The sequence below is a fragment of the Diospyros lotus genome, chromosome 9 (assembly GCF_014633365.1).
Source record: "Diospyros lotus cultivar Yz01 chromosome 9, ASM1463336v1, whole genome shotgun sequence".
Lineage (NCBI taxonomy): Eukaryota > Viridiplantae > Streptophyta > Magnoliopsida > Ericales > Ebenaceae > Diospyros > Diospyros lotus.
In genome coordinates this window covers 13,532,161-13,554,531 of record NC_068346.1, presented here as the reverse complement: position 1 = coordinate 13,554,531, position 22,371 = coordinate 13,532,161, and the positions used below count along the sequence as shown (strand labels likewise).

At 35.5% G+C, this 22,371-nt stretch overlaps 1 protein-coding gene across 3 annotated transcripts; it reads left to right on the top strand.

The window, feature by feature from the left end:
- Nucleotides 1-4,171: 4,171 nt before the first annotated feature.
- LOC127809185 (AAA-ATPase At3g50940-like) lies at nt 4,172-8,655 on the top strand. 3 transcript variants are annotated; one of them, XM_052347936.1, is made up of 3 exons: nt 4,172-5,298; nt 6,510-6,682; nt 6,754-6,949. In XM_052347936.1, exons 1-3 carry the CDS (start codon nt 4,312-4,314, stop codon nt 6,800-6,802), a joined length of 1,209 nt encoding a protein of 402 aa, XP_052203896.1. In that variant the 5' UTR covers nt 4,172-4,311; the 3' UTR covers nt 6,803-6,949. The 3 variants fall into 3 exon arrangements, 2 of the variants coding, with proteins under 2 accessions (XP_052203896.1, XP_052203895.1); XR_008025090.1 differs by adding an exon at nt 7,455-8,653 and having other exon boundaries at nt 4,173-5,298; nt 6,510-7,082; XM_052347935.1 differs by having other exon boundaries at nt 4,173-5,298; nt 6,510-8,655.
- The last annotated feature ends 13,716 nt before the right edge of the window (nt 8,656-22,371 follow it).

Below are 22,371 nucleotides of genomic sequence, written 5' to 3'. Positions count from 1 at the left end.
AAAAATATAAATCTTGAAAATTTTCTAAAACATGATATGATTTAGATTTATTTTCAAAATTAAGAATTTTAAAAGAAATTATAATCATATAAATAAAACACACTACGACACTAAATTTTATAAAAAAAAAAGTATTTTTTTTTTCAAATGCATGGTTAACTTATAGAATATTATTAACTATTTTTGTTACTATAATTTTAATATAAAGAAGTTTTTTAAAATTAAAATTAATAAAATATTATTTACGTTTAACTATATCATAAGCCCTTAAACGGGCCTTGAATTAAAAAGTAATGTTAGAAGTCATGATTGATGACGGTATCATTAGTCATGTATCATATTCTCATTAAATGAAGTGTTATGCAGATAAGATAATAACACATGGTCTCATTAATCTCATCTAATAAGGAAGTGCCATATAACTAATGGTACAATTATGACTCCTAGTATTATTCTTAATTAAATAAGTGGTTTGGTTCAGTTGGGCGGGTTATCAATTTTTTATATGTTCATCTAAATTGTATTAATCTAATATAATAATAAATAAAATATAACTTATATACATCATATTACTAGTTGAATTATAAGGAAATATATTATTTTTAAAAGAGAGAATACAAAAAGCATGTACTAACAAAGGATGTCACTGTTGGGAATCAATAGTGTGGAGGTATAGACAAAAATAAATTTTTTATCGTGTATCAGATACACATAACGGAATATAATATACATGTCATACATAACTTGGGTATTTATGCAGCACACATATTTTAACTCTGAAAATATAAATTAAACTATACTTGTTGACCGATGTAAGGTTGGGTCCAAAAATAATTTTTGTATTGAGATCGTGTTCACCTCATGCTGTGGTGGTCTTAATCTGTCCACACTTAGTATGTAGTATGACATCGTTCTGGTCACCTGTTCCCGTGCTAAACACAAAGATTTCGTGTATCATCAGTACTTATGTCTCAAAATTTTATGCATGACCTTTATACGTAAAATATTTCTATTGGCCGATGTAAAGTTGGGGTACAAAAATAATTTATGTACTAAAACTGTGTCCACCTCACGCTGTGGTGGTCATAGTCTGTCCACACGTAGTATGGAATCTAACATCATTTTGTTCATCTCTTTTTGTACTAGACATAAAGATTCGCATATCACTATACTCGCGTTTGAAAATTTTACACATGACTTTTACTCGTAAAATATTTTTGACAAAAGAAGAATTTTAAAAGAACAACAAGAAGAAGAAGACGTAAAGGAGAGGAGAATGCCAATAAGAAGATTGTCTTTCTCTTTAATAATTAATCACTTTTGCCAAATTCAATTTCAAGTCAAATTCATCGTCCATACCCTACCTCAATAATTCTCTCTCTCTCTGCTCTTAATCATTCACACTCAACCATTCTTTCTCCTCTCTTAACTATTCAATTAATTGTTAATTTTCCTCTTTCAATCATTAAACTTCAATTATTGATAGCTGGGCTCAATGATTAACTTTTGACCAATCACTTCTAGAGGTATTTTGAGCACATGATATTGATACCAAATGTAACATTATATGGTATGTGACTTTTTAGCTTCACTACCCATTAACAATCAGATAATACCAAAACCTCTTTCAGTATCGGTCAACCCTTTGACCCATCGCCAGAAATTCTGAATCTCAATGACGTTTCGAGAGTTCCTAAATGATGCTTAATAAAGGTTCAAAACAATATAGGTGGTAGTGAAATTTCACTTCAAGTGAATCTATTATGGCTGACGATTACCATATGTTATAATTTTTCCATCACCTAACGTCCCGATTGAACGAGAGTCATTGAGCGATAAACTCATAAACTCAGTAACTATGTATCAGACTTTATTAATGTGATTAGATGACACCTAATAAAACACTTTTCCTGACTTTCAATCTGTTCTGATCATGGACTGTCCTATCACATTAATAGTAGATTACATAGAATGTTCACCCTAATCAAATATTGATGAGGGCGATAGATCTTATTCCCAACATCTATCTCTATATAACAATAGTACGGAATCGCATAGATGAACGTTTCCACATCCCAATTAGATGGTTTAACTCATTAGCAAATCCGGTACATTGATACACAAAACAACTGTGCCGATTCAAATCTAAGGATCATCATACCATCATAACCTGATGACTTGACTATTATCCACCATGTCATGTGGTTAGTCATTGGGATCACATTCGGTTGATCATTCCCCAACGACCACCCACAAGTCTACTAGCGAGAACCCTCCCATTAGTATTCCCATACCGAACGAGGTAATAATCCCTTTGCTAGTCCATACTCGATTAATCAGAGTTTTCATCTAACAAATATAAGGAATAAGAATAATTTAAAAAGTTTTGTTATCAGATAATTCCGTCACACAATCTTAACACCTTGAGAATAAGATTCTCATACAAAAAATTTATGAACTCACTCGTATAATTGATTGAAGAAAATTTAAATATTTTTTTTTATCTTTTATTAATTTATACAAAGATATAATGAATGCATAAAATAACAAATAAACCCGCTAAATGTTATCTAAATTTAATACGAGGGCACACAATACTAATGGTCACTGTCATTTTTAAAATAAGAGGTTAATGGTAGTTAGTAATTAGGTTAAATCTCGAGTGTAGCTTATATAATTTATTTTAAAATAAATTTACAAATAATTTATAGAACTACATTGTATTTTATGAATTAAACGATGAAATGACAATATTAGAAATCAGAGGTGACGCCATTCTTTATCCTAAATATTTTATAAAATATTTTTATTCCCTATTTACTTGACCCACCAAAACTAAACATGCTATTTATAGAATATCTAATGATCAGTTTGATTAGGGGATGTTTAAGAAATCCTAATCCCATAATTATATATATATATTGTTTTTGTTCTTTAGTGTGCTAAGAGCATCTCCGATCTTGGACACCAAATTGAGCGCTAATTTGGTGTCCAAGAGTAATTTATACCAAAAATTTTAACACTATTTTGGTGTTGTCTCTGATGTTGGACACCAAATTGAGCGCTAATTTGGTGTCCAAGAGTAATTTATACCAAAAATTTTAACACCATTTTGGTATTGTCTCTAATGTGCAACATCAAATTAGTGTAAAAGAGAATCTTTAAAAAAATATTTTATAAATAAATATTTAATAACTATTAATAGTATAATAATTAAAAATAATTAGTCATATTTTATAAAAAAATTAAAAAATATAGTCATAATTTTTTTTAATTTTTTTTCAAAATATGTTATTCTAATTAATTTTTTTACTAATTTTTTAATTAATTATTTTCGCCTAACTTTTATCAAACTAATTGTTTATCCACCTAATTATTTATCCATCTCATTTTTCAACTAATATTTTAAATCAAAGAAACTATTTTTCCCATAAATATTTTTTTCACTTAATATTTCAATTAATTTTCTTATCTTCTTTTATCCACATATTTTTTTCCTATTTATTTCACAACTAACTTTACTACATAACACTCATTTCTATCTAATGTATGATAACTTACCTTTCATTAAGTTTTTTTTTTTTTTCTATTATAAAAGGCAACACACTACCATCTATTTCATCATCAACCTTCTACAAAAATGAAAGAGAATTCATTTGGAAGTTCATTATATTATTGAATTTTTGCATTAAGAATATTTTCTTTCTATTAAGCAATTATTAAAATACTAAAGTTCATATACATAAACAAAAATATTTCATTTTATATTAATATGATATTTATAAAATATATTAAATATTTTAAAATATATTCAATATTATATTCATTTTATAGATCTTAATAAAATACTTCTGTCGGTATATATTTTTTATAATAATTTAATTTATATTTTTAATTATTAATCAAAATATATAAATATAATAAAAGTGATAAAAGATATAAAAGGAATAAGTTATTTTGAAATTATACAAAGAGGGTAAAATTGAAAAAAAATGAAAAAAAAAAATTTAGCGTTGGTGAATAGTATAATACCAAATTTAGTGTTACATTATCTACTCAATATCAAATTTGATGATTAAAAATTGTGTTCGATACCATTTTGAGGTATTCCTTACGTTTCTACGTCAAATTATAATTGGTACTGCAATTGACGCTTCACCCAGATGCTCTAATTATTTATTGCGAGTCACGGTTTTTAGCCAAACTCTCTCTACAATTATTGTACCCAGTAGAATTTTGGGATGTGCGCAATTCGATCCTTATAAAAAAGGGTATTCTAATAGCTAGAGTAGAGATTCCCATTCAGGAGCCATGGCCATATTTTCATTATCAAGCATGCCTTCAGCATCATCAGTTCTGTCGTCATACACCTCTTTCCAAGCATCGGCAATGCTGGTTAACGGAGTGATCAGCGAAGTCCAGAGCATGGGTCGCCGCCTCATACCCAAACAACTCCGAGAGAAAATCCTATCCAAATTTCAAGCATTCACCGGAAACCTTTCATCCCAAATGACTCTAGTTTTTCCCCAATATAACAATGGGCTCTCTAACAATGAAATCTTTCAGGCTTCTGAAATCTACCTCCAGACAAAGATCGGTCCTTCTGTTAAACGGCTTAAGGTATCCAAAGAACCAGGTGAAAAGGGGCTCACTATCAGAGTCAACAAGGGGGAGAAGATCATCGATACATTCCAAGGTATCGAGCTCGTTTGGCAGATGGTATCTATTGACAAGAAAAACACAGGCGCTACGGACGGTAGCGTCGATATTGAGGAGACTCAGCAAATATCAATTGAGCTTAGCTTTCACGAGACGTACAAGGACAAGGTACTGAGCTCTTACTTGCCCCTCGTATTACGGCGATCAAAGGACCTGGAAGAAGAAAACAAGGTAGTGAAGCTCCACTCACCATCGGGGTCATGGAATCTAGACCATCCATCCACTTTTCAAACGCTGGCTATGGATCCAGCACTGAAGGAGGAGCTGATGGCGGACTTGGACAGGTTCGTGAGGAGAAGACAGTTCTACCAGCAGGTTGGCAAGGTATGGAAGCGCGGGTACCTGTTGTATGGGCCGCCCGGCACAGGCAAATCTAGCTTGATTGCAGCCATGGCCAATTACTTGAAATTCCACGTCTACGACTTGGAGCTCACAAGTCTCCGTCATAATTCAGATCTCAGAAGGGCTCTGCTCCGTACCACAAGCCGATCAATTATTGTGATAGAGGACATTGACTGCAGCGCCGACTTCGAGAGCCGACGTAACAAAAACACAGCACCGGGACAGCTTGACAGCCAGGTAAAAATTTTCAAGCTCATTCTTTTTTTTTTTTTTTAACAAACTCTACTAAATCTTCAGTTCAATCTGATAGCTAGGTGCGGTAACTCTGAGTTATTTACCCAGTTCCATCCACCCAAAAAGGTCTCCAGAACTCCAAATGAAAATTCGAATCGAAATTGGACCGTATCAGACCAATCTCGACACTCGGCCTGACCCTTGACTCGCAGCCAAATCTTGGCCCTGTGTTAGTCTACAACAATATCATTATAGTCCCACGTTGGGTACTCTCATGCTCGCATAAGATCCCATGCTCATTAATGACAGATCCTATCTATATTAATGAGAGTATCGTTGGCACCATACCATTGTCAAGGAGTCTCGTCGACGTTGTATATTCAGTCCCATCATCCTACAAATACATGATGCATGTATGCAGGAGGACTTCTCCTCCTATACAAATCAGCTCTCCTCAAAGTTAATGGATGTTCTTTTCTAATCTACTGATACTTTATCAATTCACTCTTTTATTTACTTAAGTGTCAGAGTGTTTATAGGTGCCGACCACTTGCCAGAGCCCATCCTTTGCCGTTGCAAACCCCTATCCGACCATCTTTTTGGGCCGAAAGGAACAGAATCCAAATTCAAATCCAGAATTTGATCTGCAATCGCTGTTTGCAGTTGCAGATGGAACAACTACTACCTCCCGGCAGACCGCTCGCTGGAGCCTATCCCTTGCCGTTGCAAGCCCTTATCTGACCATCCTTTTGGGCTAGAAGAAATAGAATCCAAATTTAGATCCAGAATTTGAGGTGCAATCGCTATTTGCAATGACAAAAAGAGCAACTGCAATCGCTAGTTGAACCCCTATTTCCTCCATCCATGATGGAAGTGGACAAATGAGTGAGGATTTCTCAAACAAAATAGTATATATATTGTTTGTATATACAAAAAAGAGATGATGCAGAAATGACTGAAAAAGTTTTTGATAATGGGTCAGAAAACTGCTGGAAATACTCTCAAACATTCAAATGCAATGAATGTTAGGTTTTGGAAAATAAATGACTTTGATTTGTGATTTCATTTTTGATATTAGTAATTTAACCTAACTAATTCGACTTTTACTGTGCAAATCAGGTAAGCCCGATTTTATTTTTGTGAATAATTTGGTTTGAGTTATTTCTAACACTAGCTAGGTATCATCCATATTGACTATAATCTTTCTTTGACAGTTGACATTGTCGGGGCTCCTGAATTTTGCTGATGGGATCTGGTCGAATTGTGGCGATGGGAGGATAATCGTATTCACGACAAATCACAAAGACAGATTAGACCCAGCATTGCTGAGACCGGGCCGAATGGACTTGCACATCCACATGTCCTACTGCACTGCTGACGGGTTCAGGTTGCTTGCTTCCAACTATCTCCACATAACCAGTCACTTTATGTTCATTGAGATCGAGAATCTTATAACAGAAGTGGAGGCAACCCCAGCAGAAATAGCAGAAGAGCTTATGAAAAGTGAAGAGCCAGATATAGCTCTTGCCGGACTGATCAAGTTCCTGCAAGACAAGAAAGCACAGCGCATCAAAGCCAATATTGAAGGAGACAAAGAAACTGCAACGGGTGATAAAAAGCCAAAACAAAGAGCGAAAGCAAAATTGGGAAGAAAAAAGACCCTGAGAAAAAGAAAGAGCTCACAGTAGAGCACGTGCAAAAGCTGATATCTCTACGATAAATTACGCGTTATCACATGAACGCGGCAATAGGGCTGACACCCAGCAGCTTTTCTTATCTCACGATTGGTATTTGGCTTACCCCTTTTTTTTATTATAATTTTTAAGCTATTTGATTTTTAAATTATATAAAATTTAAAAATTGAATAACTTTTAAGTTGATAATATATTTGATTAAATATAATTTTAAATTATCAATTAATAATTATGTGTTTGATTTAAAAAAGTTGATAAGTTATCAAAACTTGACAAAAAAATCAAAATAGATATAATGTTGAATGATGTAAAATTTTACTATTAAATGTCGATAAATTATATATGATTATTAAAAATATATTAATACAATATTATTATATGTATTATATATAACAATAATATATATTATTATGTGTTGTATATATACATATACACAAACAATGGTAACGGGGAGAAAAAACACAGACGGAGGAGATGAGGGTGGGGACGGCGACAGGCAGCGGTCGATGGGGCGACGGAGGAGAAGTTGAAGCAAATGGGGGCAATGGTCAATAGGAAGTGATCGGTGGGGGTGATGGCGATAGCCGACGGTGGTGGTTGAAAGAGTTGAGGCGACAGGTGGCAGGGGACAGAGGTTGAAGAAGAAAGACATCGCTGGGAATTAGCAAAAAGGATGAGGGTAAAATAGCAAAAATGATTGGTTAACGCAACTTATAAATTAGCAGCGTTTCTCAAAAGCTCCCCCCACCAGCTTTTGCAAAATGCTGTGGTAGTACGTAGTGTTTAAGCTACCTAGCTTAAACGCTGGTGATGTGCACCCAAACACCTCACCAACTTTTTCTTAATAGTTTATAAGTTGTAACAACTTTTAAGCGGTCAAACCGGTAAGCCAAACACCTCCTATATTATAAACAATTTACTCTTTATTATGATTTTATCTCAAAAATTGTGTCTGCTCTAACAATATTCCCTATTCTCTTCTCTATTTGACTTTATTAATATATGATTCAAAATAATTGATATATGTTAATAGTTAATTTGGGTTTCATTTCATGTGCATTTCACGTGGCCGTAATTTCATTTGCATGTGGATTTGTTATTTGGGTTGTGTATAATTAAGTTGGGTTGGGTCGTTGGTGTTTGCAGCCCAACAAGCCCAAGCCCAAGCTTATTGTGTCAAACCCATTATTTATCCCATTCATGTCCTTGGCCCGCATATATATATATATATATATATGGATAAGATTGGGGGGAAATCAAAGTGGGTATGACTCTTCTCTTGCACCTTTTACACATACACGAGAAACCTTAATCACGCATATCACAGAGAGAGAGCAGAACCAAGAAGAAGCAAGATCGGAAGAAGAACGACGAACAGAAAGGTAGGAAACACAAGGAATCTTCGGTTTAATCTCTGTAAGTATATCACCTGTTTACTTGGTTTGGTGGGTGAGAGATTGGTGAGATTGAGAGTTTTGGGTTGCTTGGTTATTGAGATTTGTACTCTGTTTGTTTGATGCATTTGTATCGCTTAAGCTTTTTGATTAGTGTATTGTTCTTGAGTGTTGTAAGATCTTGTGAGAGTTCTTGTTTCTGTCGTATTGTTTATCTCTATAAATCCTATGTAAATATGTATGCACATATTTTAGTAGATTGACTAGGGTGAAGCCTTGCCGTGAGTAGGATCTTTTGATCCGAACACGTAGATGCCTTTTCTGATTTCTATTTCGTTGTGTTGTGTGTGTTGAGTTCATTTTCGTATCTTTGATTTGTTCGGATTTCTTGGATCGTTGGTACTACCGTGGTTGTTTGGTTGTGTGATTTATTTCACAGGGATTCATAACAAACTCCTTATTTCATTTATTTATCAATAACCTTCAATTTTATTTATTTTACTTTACATATATTTTTAACTACTATAAAACTCTATTATTTATTTTACAATTTATTAATAAATATTACGATATTAAAAAAATATACAAAATCATGAATTGTATAGTAATTATCCTTCTCCATGGAAAATACACTACAAAAATACACAAAATAATAAAAAACATGCATACACAAAATGAATAATCAAATACACAAAATAATTAGATACACACATCTACATAATCAATATTCAAATACACAAAATAATTGAATACAAACATATACAAACTTATTAATCAAATATAAAAATTAATAATCAAATATACAAAATAATCAGATACACACATACGCAAAATAAATAATTAAATACACAAAATAATCAAATACGGACGTACACAAACTCAATAATCAAATACACAATATCACTTATCCAATACACATATAAATAAAAAAACTTAGAAAAGCCTCACAAACGCAATAGAAGTTCTGTGCAATCATTTTGCAAGCTGCCGCTGGTCATCGCTACTCACTTATAGTTGTCGCTACTCGCTGCTCGCTTATGGTCGCCGCTTGTCATTGGTCTCCGATGGCCGCTGCAACCGCCGTTGGTCACCATAACCGCCGAATCTGGTTGATCCTTCTATTTTCTGGTCGATGTCGTCATTTTTTCTAGCCCATCATTTTCTTCTTTTTTTCCATTGAAAGTTGTTGTGGGGATGGAGGAAGGGGGGAGAGATGGTGATAGTTCACCTTGAAGAAGTCGTTTGCCAATGCTAGCAACCCATTTTAGCTTTGCCAAAAATTTGGTGATTGTAAATGGCGATGGCGAGCGCTATTGAAGGAGAAAAATGGGCATTCGTTCGCCAAATTTGGAGATAGCGACTGGGAACTATTAGAGATAGCCTACAATGGGAATTATATATGGCCTTGATTTTTTGCAATATTATTTGTTTTGATTTTGATTTGGACTTCATATATTTGGCCTTTTATGTTTATAAAGATTTATTTGATAAGCTTCTATTTTTGGTATAATATGTTTAAAAGGTTAGTTTATCTTATAGGGTAGTGTTTGTTAACCAAGATATGGGGTGAAAAATTAAAGATATGGAAAACATCTCGGACTTTTGTCATTTCCAACGTGTTTGCTAAATTTATCTGACTATTTCTGAAAAAACTATCATGTGACTCTTTATTTGACTTTTACAAATAAATTTATCTGATATTTTACAGATAAACATAAATTATGCATATTCCCTTGTATAAAATCACTCACCCATTTCTTTTCTCACTGCTTATCTTCTTCCCCGAAAGTTACTGTTCATCTTCTTCCTCCCACCGTTCGTTCAGCCATTGATCTTTCTCTCATTTCATCTTCTTCCTTGCCACTGAACCGTCTAACCAATATTGGTCTCCCTTTCTCTTTCGCTTTACCGTCCAGTGATTGTTGGTCTTCCCTCTTTGCTTTTCGTTTGTCCGTCCGTTGGTATTTCTTCGATCTTCCTTCAATCTCTTTGCTTCATTGATCTTCCTGCAATGTTCTTCCGATCTTCTTCTTCTTCGATCTTCCTTTGTCTGCTAGTCTGTTTTTTTATTTTATATTTTATTATTTTATGTTTTGGCCATTTTTAATTATTTAAGTGGAATTATTGTAATTCCACCAATAATTATTTCTACTTTTTAAGTATTTTTAAATTTATTTTTGAATATAGATTTAGAAAATAAAACATTATTTTTATTTTTTTCAATTCACATTAATTATAAAATACTATTTTAATCATAAATTTGTTGTTGATGTAAACATACAGTTTTGAATGAATTTAGTAATAGGGATATTTTAGTAAAAAACTCTTATCTCAATGGTTATCGTATACATTTAACAAACATATGAAAAGAAAACGTACAATTCTCAATAGACTCCAAAAAATTTAACAAACAGTCTGATAGAAATCTTGAAATATTTTCCTGTCTTATATTGATCATTTCATATTTTAGTTTAGAAAGCATTTCAATCTTATCTTAATACTTTTTTATCTTGCTCATTTTAACAAATGCTAAGTAGGTGTTTACAAATAAGCTATATGGATGTAACATTTGAAGCACAAAAATGGTTGTGAGACGTCGTTTCGATGTTTTTGAACCGTTTCCTGTTTTGAAAACGCGAAAAACGGCCATGAAACAGTGTTTGGGCCGTTTCTGTAAATTGCAAAATGGTTCGGGGTCATTTCACAATTTACAAAAATTTGTCGAAAATGCGTTTTCGACGATTGCTGTCAACCAACACATGAATCCTGAAGTCACATCTTTCTCGATTCTTCTTCTTCTCCCTCGGCACCATTCCCTCTCTTCCGGAGAATTCTTCACTATTCCCTCGCTTCCAGTTCCTTTTGTCGATCGTTTCTTTTAGCCCCTGTCGCTTCTGATTCTGGTTCATTCACTAACAATTGTCCCTCACTTCCAGTTTCCAATTCTGGCTCCCTTGTCCCTGAAGGCCAGTCGTTCCTTCTCAAAGTAACCCCTTATCTCTCTCTTTGTTCATGTGCTTACTGTTATTATTCCTTTCTTCTCTAAACTATGTGTTTGTGTTCCTTCTCTAAGTCTAAGCTATGTGTTTGTTTACTGATTACTTTATTATTTGGGTTAGTGTTCCTTTTAGATCTGGATTACTTTGTTATTTATGATTTTATTGACAATGTACTGCTTTGTTTTTGCTTCTTAATTTCTTATACTAATGTGAATTAGAGTGGTGCTTCACCTTAGTACTTACAAAATTTATATAGCCAAAAAAATTAGTTGCTATTTTTATAATTTTTTTATATTAAAAATTATATTTGCAAAAAAAAAAAAAAAAAACCTCTACATTTTTAAAATTTGTAGAAAAACCTCTATATTTTTAAAATTCACATTTTACCTTGCATTTTCGTTTCCTACATTTTAAAAAAATACTATTTTTTTATTTCATATCAAAAATGTTTTCTATTTTTGTTTCCGTGTAACCTAGGATGTAACTAAGATTGATTTGAGTGATTTAGGCCTTATTCTCAAGAAGGATCGGGATGAGCCAGGTTCGTGGGCAAAGACAGGCCTAGGGCTCCAAGCTCCATTTCTCTTCTTTGCATCAGTTGCCAACTCCTTCCTCGATGGCATGGATCAAACTTTCATTCTTCTTATCTTCCATTCATAATCACAATGTCGAGATTGGCTTCAATCACGTAGCATTCCTTTCCATGGTAGCAACGACAACCCCCTACGCGAATTTATGCTCTCTTCAACAACTAACTCCCTCTTCTCACTCTCTCTTTTGTGATCGTTTGCTCTCTCTCTCTCATGATATCTCTCTCTCGCTCAACTTCTTCTTCTTTTTCTTCTTCTTCTCAGTGCTGTGGGTGGCTAAAAATCACAAGAGCGTAGCGTTGTGTCGTTATTCCATTGATTTTGATTCTGTGAGGGGTTGTGCCACAACCAAGATTAATGGTATCTTGGTTTGTGGTTTTGAATCCTCCTTACTTTCTCTTGGATTGGTCTTGTCTTCTTGTGTAGAAGTCAAGCCACATGGTTTGAATGTTGGCAGTGGGTTTGGTAGGGAGTTAGGCTATTTTGGCTTTGTCAAGCAGTGGGAAGTTTGGCATGTTTGGAAGCATCAGGCGAGTTAGGCAATCTGCCTAATCTTGTTGACTTATTATCCATCTCTCTCTTATAAATAGCTTCTCCATTTGCTTGTAAATGTATGAGTCCCATGTAAGAGGATCATGAATGATTCCCAGTTTAAGAGGAATCCCCAGTGAGAGGGATAATCCCATGTAAGAGGATAGATCTCAGTTTAGAATATCTGAGAGGATCCAGAGAGTGTGTGAGATTCGTTTGAGAGTTTTTTGTTACAGAGAGATTCTGGTTGTAATTCTTCTGTAAATCTATTCGAGCAAAAAAGATTGGTCTTTCCTCTCATTTATCTCTTCTATCATTGCCATTGATTCTCTGGATTTCCCAACATCTTGGACGCCATGTCCGATCTTGCCTTTTCTTCTGCTTCTTCTGCATCGTCTTCTTATTCTTCTACTTCTTCTACGTCGTTTTCTTCTTCAGCTTCTTCTGCGTTGGCTTCTTCTTCTTCTTCTTCTTATTCTTCTTTGCTATGAACCCTTGCCCTAAACATAAAAAATTGACCATGGCTGGGTGACTCTGACGACAGTGGTCGGAAGCCACCGCCGTCGGCCAATGTCCCTATCCTAATACTTACACACCCACGTGCACACCTGGCTACCAAACTTCCAAACCCTAAAATTAATTTAGGGTGTTTGGTTGTGGGTGTAAGCCTAATCCAATTCATGGATAGGCTGCAACTGATTTGGACCAAGTTATTCTAGATTTATTGAAATCCCAAATTGACAAAGGGTAATTAGGATAGCTAATTCCAATGGTTATCTAATTCCTGTTTTAATTCAATCCAGATTTATTTAATGCCCACATTAATAAAGTATAATTAGGATGGCCAATTCTAATGGTTATCCAATTCCTAATTTAATACATATTATTGAGATTAGGATATGATATTCTTTTTTTGTCTAATTTTTGATTTATTTAAATTAACTTATGATATCCCTAATTTAATTGCTTCTTAAAATAGATGTATGTTACCCTTGGTCAGCCAAATCCAATGGCTAACCAATTCCAATTTTAATTTAGTAACTAAAACAAACCTAATTTGGGCCAAGCCCAATTTTATTTCAAATTAGGCCCAAGTTTATTTTCAAAAATCAAAATTCACTTGGTAAAACTTAATCATCATATTCCATTAAAGTCCTAGCATTAGAATTATATTCACCTCACTCCGTTTTTCATGCTCGTCCCATCCATGGCCCGTTAATCAGTTAAGATAGACGTTTTAGATAGTGGAATATTACAGATTTTGTATTTTTTATTTATTTAATTCTCACGTAGTTTAATAATTTTGTTAGGTAATTTTAACGTGACCCAGCCAAGAGACAATTGAGGGAGCTTCAAATCTAATATAACACTATGAGTGGATAAATTGTATTATGGTGATAATTGTTGCATTCATATTTCTAATCATCCTGGTATTCTTTACATACTATCGTGATGACATTTCTTTAAAATTGCATTTGGGGAAATAGAATCCATGTTGCCTGATCTATGCATGTCGACACTTATAGCTGATTTAATTTTCCTTAACTTTGTATTTGAAAAAAAAAATTATAATCCATGATGCCTTAATCTGCGCATGTTAATACTTATATTTGATACATTGCATGTGACACTTTTTGTGAGAAATAATAGACACCCAAAAGGGGGTGAATTGGGTTTCTCATTTTTTTTTTTTTAATTTTAAAGACTCTTTGAATAAAACGGTTTGGAATTTTCAAACTATGAACACTAATGTTTTAAATATATCCTTGATAGAAAATGATATGAAATAAATGTAAGATAAATTTGATACAAGATAAATGTAAGATAATTCTTGCTAAAAATAGAATGAAAATACTGAAATAAAAGAGAATAAACAATGCAGCATACAAGGAATTTTATAGTGGTTCAGCTCAATCAACCTACTCCACTCCCTTGGCTCCTTACTAAGGAATTCAACAATCTACTATAGGTTTTGTAGACTCAACTATAATCTTAGCTTTTAACATGTGCAACTATAACCTCTACTTTTCAATGGCTTAGTAGTAACCAAAAACAAATAGATTTTATAAGAAGTAGCTGAAACCTTTTACACTGTGCTTTTTAAGGGATCAAACACCAACCACAACAAAGATAAGATAAGATAAGTTTTCAATTTGAACAATATGAGCTTCTCCAAAAGAAAAGAGAGATAGAAAGAATGTAAAGAATATAAACACTCATTCCCTCATTTTCTAATTGAAGATGAAAGCTTGAAGAATCTCTTTGGATCAAAGCAGCTGTAGAAAGTATTATAACAACAACCTTGTTCTTCATCTTTATCTATTTTTATATTTACTGTCAATAGAATGAAATCTGCAAGTGCAACCTTTTTTTCCATAAAATAATCATTAAAATATTCAAAAATCAAGATAAATGAATGAGTTAAAATTTGGAGTCATTTTAGAGCTTTAACTGTCAAAAGTGCATTAAAAGCACTTATAACGGCTGGTTTAACGGCTCAATTTTTAAGGTTTATCACAAAAATAATTGACTAATATTGGCCTTTACTTGAGTAAATTTGGTCATTATTCGACTATTAATGCTCATTAGTTGACTAAGTTTTGACTGCACTCGATTACACTCAACAAACACTTGATTATATAGAAATATGCATAAGATACTCGATTATTACTCACGAACAGTTGATTATAGATCAACTTTTACTCGATTGCACATGAAAAAAATACTTGATTAAAAGAGAATAGAAGCTCATAATCTTTGTCCAAGCAAAATGTTGAGAAATTTGTATTTTAATTTATTAAGAGAATATTTTGGTGATCAAATATTTTTTTAGTAAATTTGGTTTATTGATAATTTCCAAAACATTTTAAATTTGTCTTGAGTTTGGAAATTTCATACTTGGAATATTTTCAAAATAGTTGAGTATACTTTTGTATCAGTCGAGTATGTTATAAATCTTGTGAGAAAACTTTTATGAAAATCAACAAAGTATCAAAAATGCTTTTTGATAAAACTCAATTGAGTATTACTCGACATTCTTTCAAAAACAATTGAGTATATGAATTGCTCCAATCAATTATCATAAGTTCCTACTGGAGTATGTTATGCAAAGTTCTATTATCTTAAAACTAAATCAAGTATGGTTCTTTCAAAATCAAGTAAGGATTTTTCATCATTCGAGTGAGCTTTTTTGAATAATTGATGTTCCTTTTGGCCCAACGGGTTGGTAGCAATGGTGGAAGAATGTCGCGATTCGGCAAGGGTGCCTGGCACCTACAAGCACTCTGACACTGAAGTCAATGAGAGTTTGAGATAACAAAGTGTGGGTAAGGCTTGGAAAGAACATACCTTGGCTTGTGATCAGGCTGGTGTATATAAAGATGAAGGTGCCTTGCGTATCGCTGGTCATCGTGGGAGGATAGAGGGCCAAGATACATGGTAGTGATGAGAATCAACATGCAAGTTGCTCAGAGTTGATAGGATCTGTTACTGGAGCAAGGATCTTGGCTTAGATGGAAAGATTATCCGAGCTTCTTGGGTCGAGATCTAGTCTAAGGGTCGGGCTCGATGCCAAGCTGTGGGCCCATGGCCCAATGGATTAGTATAATCCAATCGAATATCTTTAAAGCTATATAAATTTGAGCATCTTTTTACTCGAGTGAGTCTCATTTTAAAATCGACTAATGTATTTTATCAATTGAGTAAATATATGTCTTAGTCAAGTGAAGATAGATTGGTTTTTAGCTAAGTCTCTAAACCCAAATGCAATCGAGTAACCAATGTTGGTCCTTGAGTGAAGTCTTATGTTAGTCAAGTAATCTTAACCTTATAATCGAGTGAGTAATGCAAAGACTCTGTGCCTTTTTTGTTAGTTGAGTAATGACTTGGTCACATTTGAGTAAGCCATCTATATAATAGATTACATGAAAAATCCAATTCAGTAAAGTGTTATATTTGTCGCGCCCAAAAGAAATGATAATCCACGAATGGAGGATAAGGCAAGGAGCCCACAAAAGGGGAGGTACCATGAAATTGTAGCCAGTACGCCAAAGGGAGGAAGATAAGATAACCAAACAATAGTAAGTATACGGGATGATATGAAAAGGGTAGTTGAAGAGGTACTTGAACGGAGGAAATTAATCCTAGCCACAAAGGAATAACAACGTAAAAAACTTCCCTTTACTGCGGATATATTGGAGAAGCCACTGCCAGGAAATTTAAGATGCCCCAGATCACCCCTATTCCGGCAAAAGTGATCCTTATGATCACATTCAAAACTACAAGTCGTTGATACTATTGCACGGATAGGACGATGACATTAAGAGTGTTTAAAAAACCCGCTGGACCGTAGTTTCTGGCCGAACTGAACCGGCCAATTTTTTGAATTTGTGGTTCAGTTCGGTTTAGAAAATTGCCAAACCTCACGGTTCGCAGTTTGGTAAACCGGTAGTTCGGTTCAAAATCGAACCGCTCGCATATATATAATATATAATTAAAAAAATTAAAAATTAAAAATATAAAATATAAACGGGCGCCATCGAGCATCAGCCTCCTTCCTTCCCCTCTTCTTTCTCTCCCCTTTCCCCCAAACCCTAACCCGCACCCACCCACCCACCACAGTCTTTCTCTCCCATTGGACCCTTGGATCGCCAGCGATCGACGCCAACCCACTGGCGACCCCTACGTCACAAGCTCTGGTTGTAGCAGACACTCATCTTGACACTACCACTGTTGCCTTGCAACAATCAGACTCCAAGCGTCCCGTCTCCTTCTTCCCCCATCGTTTTCGATCGCCGATTCGTTGGTTGCTGGTATCACGTCTTGAAACCGTCGTTACCTCGCAGCAATCCTGTCGCCTTCTTCCCCCTTTTTGATCCCCGATTCGCCGGTTGAGGGTAGACTCTCCCTCTCTCTCTCTCACACAACTATTTCTGTTGATTTATTTACCTATTTTTAGTCATAAAATGCTTGTGAGGAAAAACTTGCAGCGAGTTGTATTTTCTCTAAAAGACAATTTTGTTATAGTGCACAAAACAAACAAAGGCATGTTGTCTTTCCCTCCACTTTGTCCTTCTTATATATACTATAAATTCTACTATAATCTCCTCATTCTACCTAATTTATTTGAACAAAGAGGAGTTTGGCTTTTGTGATCAGAAAGGGACCAAGCTATATGCAGTGACTTTGAAAGAAAAATGAATGGAAGAAGAAAAGGGTTAAAATTAATATACCTTTCAAAAATTTCAATCTCCACATTCACTTTGTTTGCCGACTAAAGTATTATATAGCCAACTTAATCCTTTATTATTTCCTTGCAAATCCTAGCAGCTAAAACACGACATAATCCACCTCGAATGTTCCTTGATGTCCTCATAAATAAGACGGACCCTTTTACCAAATACTTTTTCGATTAATATAAGGGTAATTATCTGGAAAGGCATCTCAAGATAATAAACCAATAAACCTAGTGGCTAACCTTCAAGTAACTGAGACCTCTATCTCTTCATTTGGGCAACTTAGAATAGAATTCATTAAGGCCTTTGTTATTAACAGTTGGAGGAAAAAAGACACTACATACTTACTTAGCATTTGACAGGGGAATAAAGAAACTCTGCGTCAGTTTGAGGATAGATTTCAGAATGCCACCCTCGAAGTTCATGATTTTTTGGTCCAGGTGATAGTGTCTACCATGCTCTAGGGGACACGAATGACCTCGCTTCAAGAGTCACTCTCCCTAGATCCCCAACGTCCCTGGCAGACTTGTTTGTCAGAGAAAACAGGTATATCCGCCACACTAAGATCATGAGAAATGTGGGGCAAAATGAAGATAGGGAGCGAAAGAGAAAAGAGCACGAAGGGGAAAAAGACTCTATCCTGTTATAGGAGAGGGCTAGGAGAGTAGATGAACCTAGACATCAGTTTAATCAGTACACCAAGTTTCTGCAGCCTCGATTAGCCATACTTACAGCAATATAAGGGTAGGTCTCCTTAAGCTGTCTCGTAGAGTTGATAGACTCATGGGAAAAAAAATCAAGAAGAATATTGAAGGTACCATAGGACTCGTGGGCATTATACGGATCATTGCAGAGAATTGAAAAATCAGATTAAAATGCTCATCCGGGAAGGGCATCTTCAAAGATATGTGCGGAATGAAGAAGAAGAAGGTAGGGAACCCAGACGAAGGGAAGATAGGCGTGAGGGGCAGGAGAGGCAAAACCAAAGACAACAAGAGAGGGAGATGGATCACAGGCAAGACCTCTCTCTAGATAATGAGCCAACTCACCAAGCCATCCATGTTATTTTGGGTAGTGAAACTCTGGCTGGAGACACTTCAGCCTCACGAAAGACATATGCCCGTCAGGCTTACCAGGTTAACTCATTGATGGAGGTTAGAGATGATAAGGAACCAATTACATTCACTCCCAATGATAGAGGTGATATAATACTTCCACATGACGATCCGATAGTAATCTCTTTAATTGTTGCAAAACACCCTATTAGTAGAATCTTTATGGATAACGATAGCTCTATTAACCTCATCTACTGGAATTGCTTTGAGCAAATGCATATATCCCACGATCAATTAAAGAAATGTCCTCCCCTCTGTACAGCTTAACTCGGGAAGTTATCCCTATAGTAGGGTTTATTCAGTTACCAATCATGTTGTGCTCGGATCCCCAAAGCGTGACTTGACAGGCGAACTTTATGGTGGTCAGAGCACCTTCAGCAATATGCAACATGATCTTGGGTCGACCCTTGCTCAATGATATGAGGGCTGATGTGTTCATTTGCAACTTATTGATGAAGTTCCCCACGCTTGAAGGAGTAGGATAGGTTCAAGGGGATCAAAAGAAGGCACAAACTTGCTATGTGTCATCTACAAAGGGAAAAAGGACTGAGGAGACTTTATGTATCCTCGAACAAGCCATACACATGTCTTTGGTAGGAGTGGCCGCCCAGAAGCCCCATCTAGTCGAAAAGTTAGAAGCAATACACTTGAGTGAGACCAATCCCAAGAAGTTAACATATGTCGGCTCACAGCTTCCAGAACCGATAAAGTAGGAGATTGTAAAGTGTCTTCGAGAAAACTTGGATATCTTTTCTTAGACACCACATGACATGCCTGGGATTAGCCTAGACATGATGTGTCACCATCTGAATGTAGATCCCCAGTTTAAGCTTGTCTGATAGAAAAAATAAAATATTACCCCAAATAGGCTGCCAACGCTAGAAAAAGAAATCGATAAATTGCTAAAGGTGGAATTCATTTGAGAAGTGTTGTATCCTGAATGGATAGGAAATGTTGTCATTGTCAAGAGGCCCAATGGGAAGTGGCACGTGTGTGTGGATTTCACTAACCTCAACAAGGCGTGTCCCAAAGATTCTTACCCACTGCCTCAGATTGATCGGCTAGTGGATGAAACATCAGGATATCAACATCTGAGCTTCTTGGACGCATTCTCAAGAAATCATCAGATAATGATGCACCCGCCAGATTAGGAAAAAATGTCGTTTATTATAGGGAAGGGAACATATTGCTACAAGGTCATGCCTTTTGGGCTCAAGAATGCCAAGGCTACTTATCAACGCATGGTGAATACAGTCCTTAAGGAGTTGCTGGGTAACACGATGGAAGCATATGTTGATGACATGATTGTGAAAAGTTGAGAATCACATGTGAAAAAGCTAACACAGGTGCTCGAAGTTTTCAGGCGATACAAAATGCGATTGAACCTAACAAAGTGTGTCTTTAGGGTACAATTTGGTAAATTCTTGGGGTATATGATCACACAAAGGGGTATTGAAGTGAACCCTAAAAAAATTCAAGTGATACTAGATATAGAGTCCCCACATCAGTTAAGGACGTACAACGACTAATGGGCTGGGTGGTGGCTATATGTCAGTTCTTCTCCAAGTCAATCGAGAGAGAACTCCCATTTGTTCGACATTGAGGGTCGAGAAAAAATTTGAATGGACAAAGCAATGTCAAAAATTGTTTGAGGCACTAAACGAGTATCTAAAATAGGTTCCCCTATTGACACATTCAAAAACTAGGGAGACATTATATTTGTACCTGTGCGTAAGCGACAAGGCAATAAGTGCGGTACTGATTAGAAATGAGGGACAAGTGGACCGACCAATATACTACATCAGCAAGGTTTTACAAGGTCAAGAGACACGTTAACCTTCACTAAAAAGGTGGCACTGACCCTACTAATTGCCACTAGAAAGTTGAGGCCGTACTTTCAGGCTCATTCTGTCATTGTATTGACAAATCAAGCATTGCAAAGTATCTTGTAGAAGCTCGGATGTTCCAGCTGCCTCACCAAGTGGTCCATTGAATTGAGTGAGTATGATATATAGTTTCAGCCACGACAAGCCATAAAGGGACAAGCATTAGCAGACTTTATTGTAGAGTGTACACCCTCCAATGAGACGGGGGGAGACAAGCAAACGAAATGGCTACTGTTCGTGGACGGGGCATCTAGTTCACAGGGAAGTGGGGCCGGGATAGTACTTATACTGCTTGAAGGAGAAATGCTGGAATACTCTCTGCGATTTGCTTTCCCAAGTTCCAACAATGTGGCAGAATATGAGGCATTGATCGCCAGGATGAGATTAGCGCGGAGGCTAGAAATAACACAGTTGATAGCCCACAGTGATTCCCAGTTGATTGTTCAGCAATTCCATGGGCAGTACGAGACCAAAAACCTGATAATGGCATAATACTTATGGAATTTAAAGGATATGGCCATATGTTGCAAAATTTCTAGTTGGTACAAATAAACCGATCACTCAATGGACATGCTGATGCCTTGTTTAAGCTAGCATTGACTAAAGAGACTATCGGAAGGACAATATTTGTTGAGGTGCTTCAATGACCAAGCATTGAAGAAAATAAAGTGACATGTGTCGATACAGGAGGTGATTGGCAAGCATCCCTCTATCAATATCTAAGTAGTGGTGAACTAGCCAATGATCCAATAGAAGTGAGAATGTAATACCCCGAATTTTTAAACTCAAATATGAGGTGATACCTAAGGTTATTAGGTTCTAATACTTGAGGAAATATGTCATTTCAAATGATTGTAGAAGCCTTGAGACAAAGATTCAGTTTCTGAACCAGTGGCAAAATCGTAAATATTGAAGGCGGGTAAAAGTGTAATTTATCTAAAATCTTGGGGTGCTAAGTGTAATTTATCCATTTTCTAGGGACCAAAAAGTGTAATTTAAAAATAGCCTGGGGACCAAGTTGCAAGGGTTTAAGCGTAATTTCGTGAAAAGTTCGGGCTAAAGTATTGTTTCTTGAAATTTTAAAAATATCTTGGATTTCAAACTCAAATCAAATGTAGTTTTGGGTAAAGTCCAAGTCCAAAGTCTTTTTCTTAGCCTCCAAGTAGGACACATGGCACATTTTGGTTGGATGCACATGGGAGAAATGATGAGCCTTATCCCTTCGCGACACGTGGCAGATTTTGATTCATCGGGGAACTCTATAAATATAAGGCCTTTTTAGCCTTCATTTAGACATTATTCAAGAGGGTAAAGAAGAGAGTTTGGAGAGGGGAAATGCTACAAAAATAGAGGGAAGGTTCTGCCAAAATCGGGGAAGAAAATCGGAGAAGAAATGAGGCTTATCGGAAAGTTCGAGTCTCTACCGTAAAGCATTCCAAACGTCTGTAAAACTGAAATATAAGTTTGATTTATTTCCATAATCTAGTAGAGGGATGAAACAGGAGCATGTAGAAAAAAATAGGGGTCAAATCGGAGTTAAAACGAGAAAGTTATGGCTGAAATACCAAAAGGAGGCAAAGCTGGGATTTTTTGAAAGTAGCGTGTCAGACACCTTTCGGAAGCGCGTGAGAGC

What these genes read in the sequence shown, in the direction of transcription:
- LOC127809185 (XM_052347935.1), top strand. Translation starts at nt 4,312, where the DNA reads ATGGCCATATTTTCATTATCAAGCATGCCTTCAGCATCATCAGTTCTG. An exon ending in CGGGACAGCTTGACAGCCAG is followed by an intron (nt 5,299 to 6,509) that starts GTAAAAATTTTC and finishes TTTCTTTGACAG; the next exon opens with TTGACATTGTCGGGGCTCCT.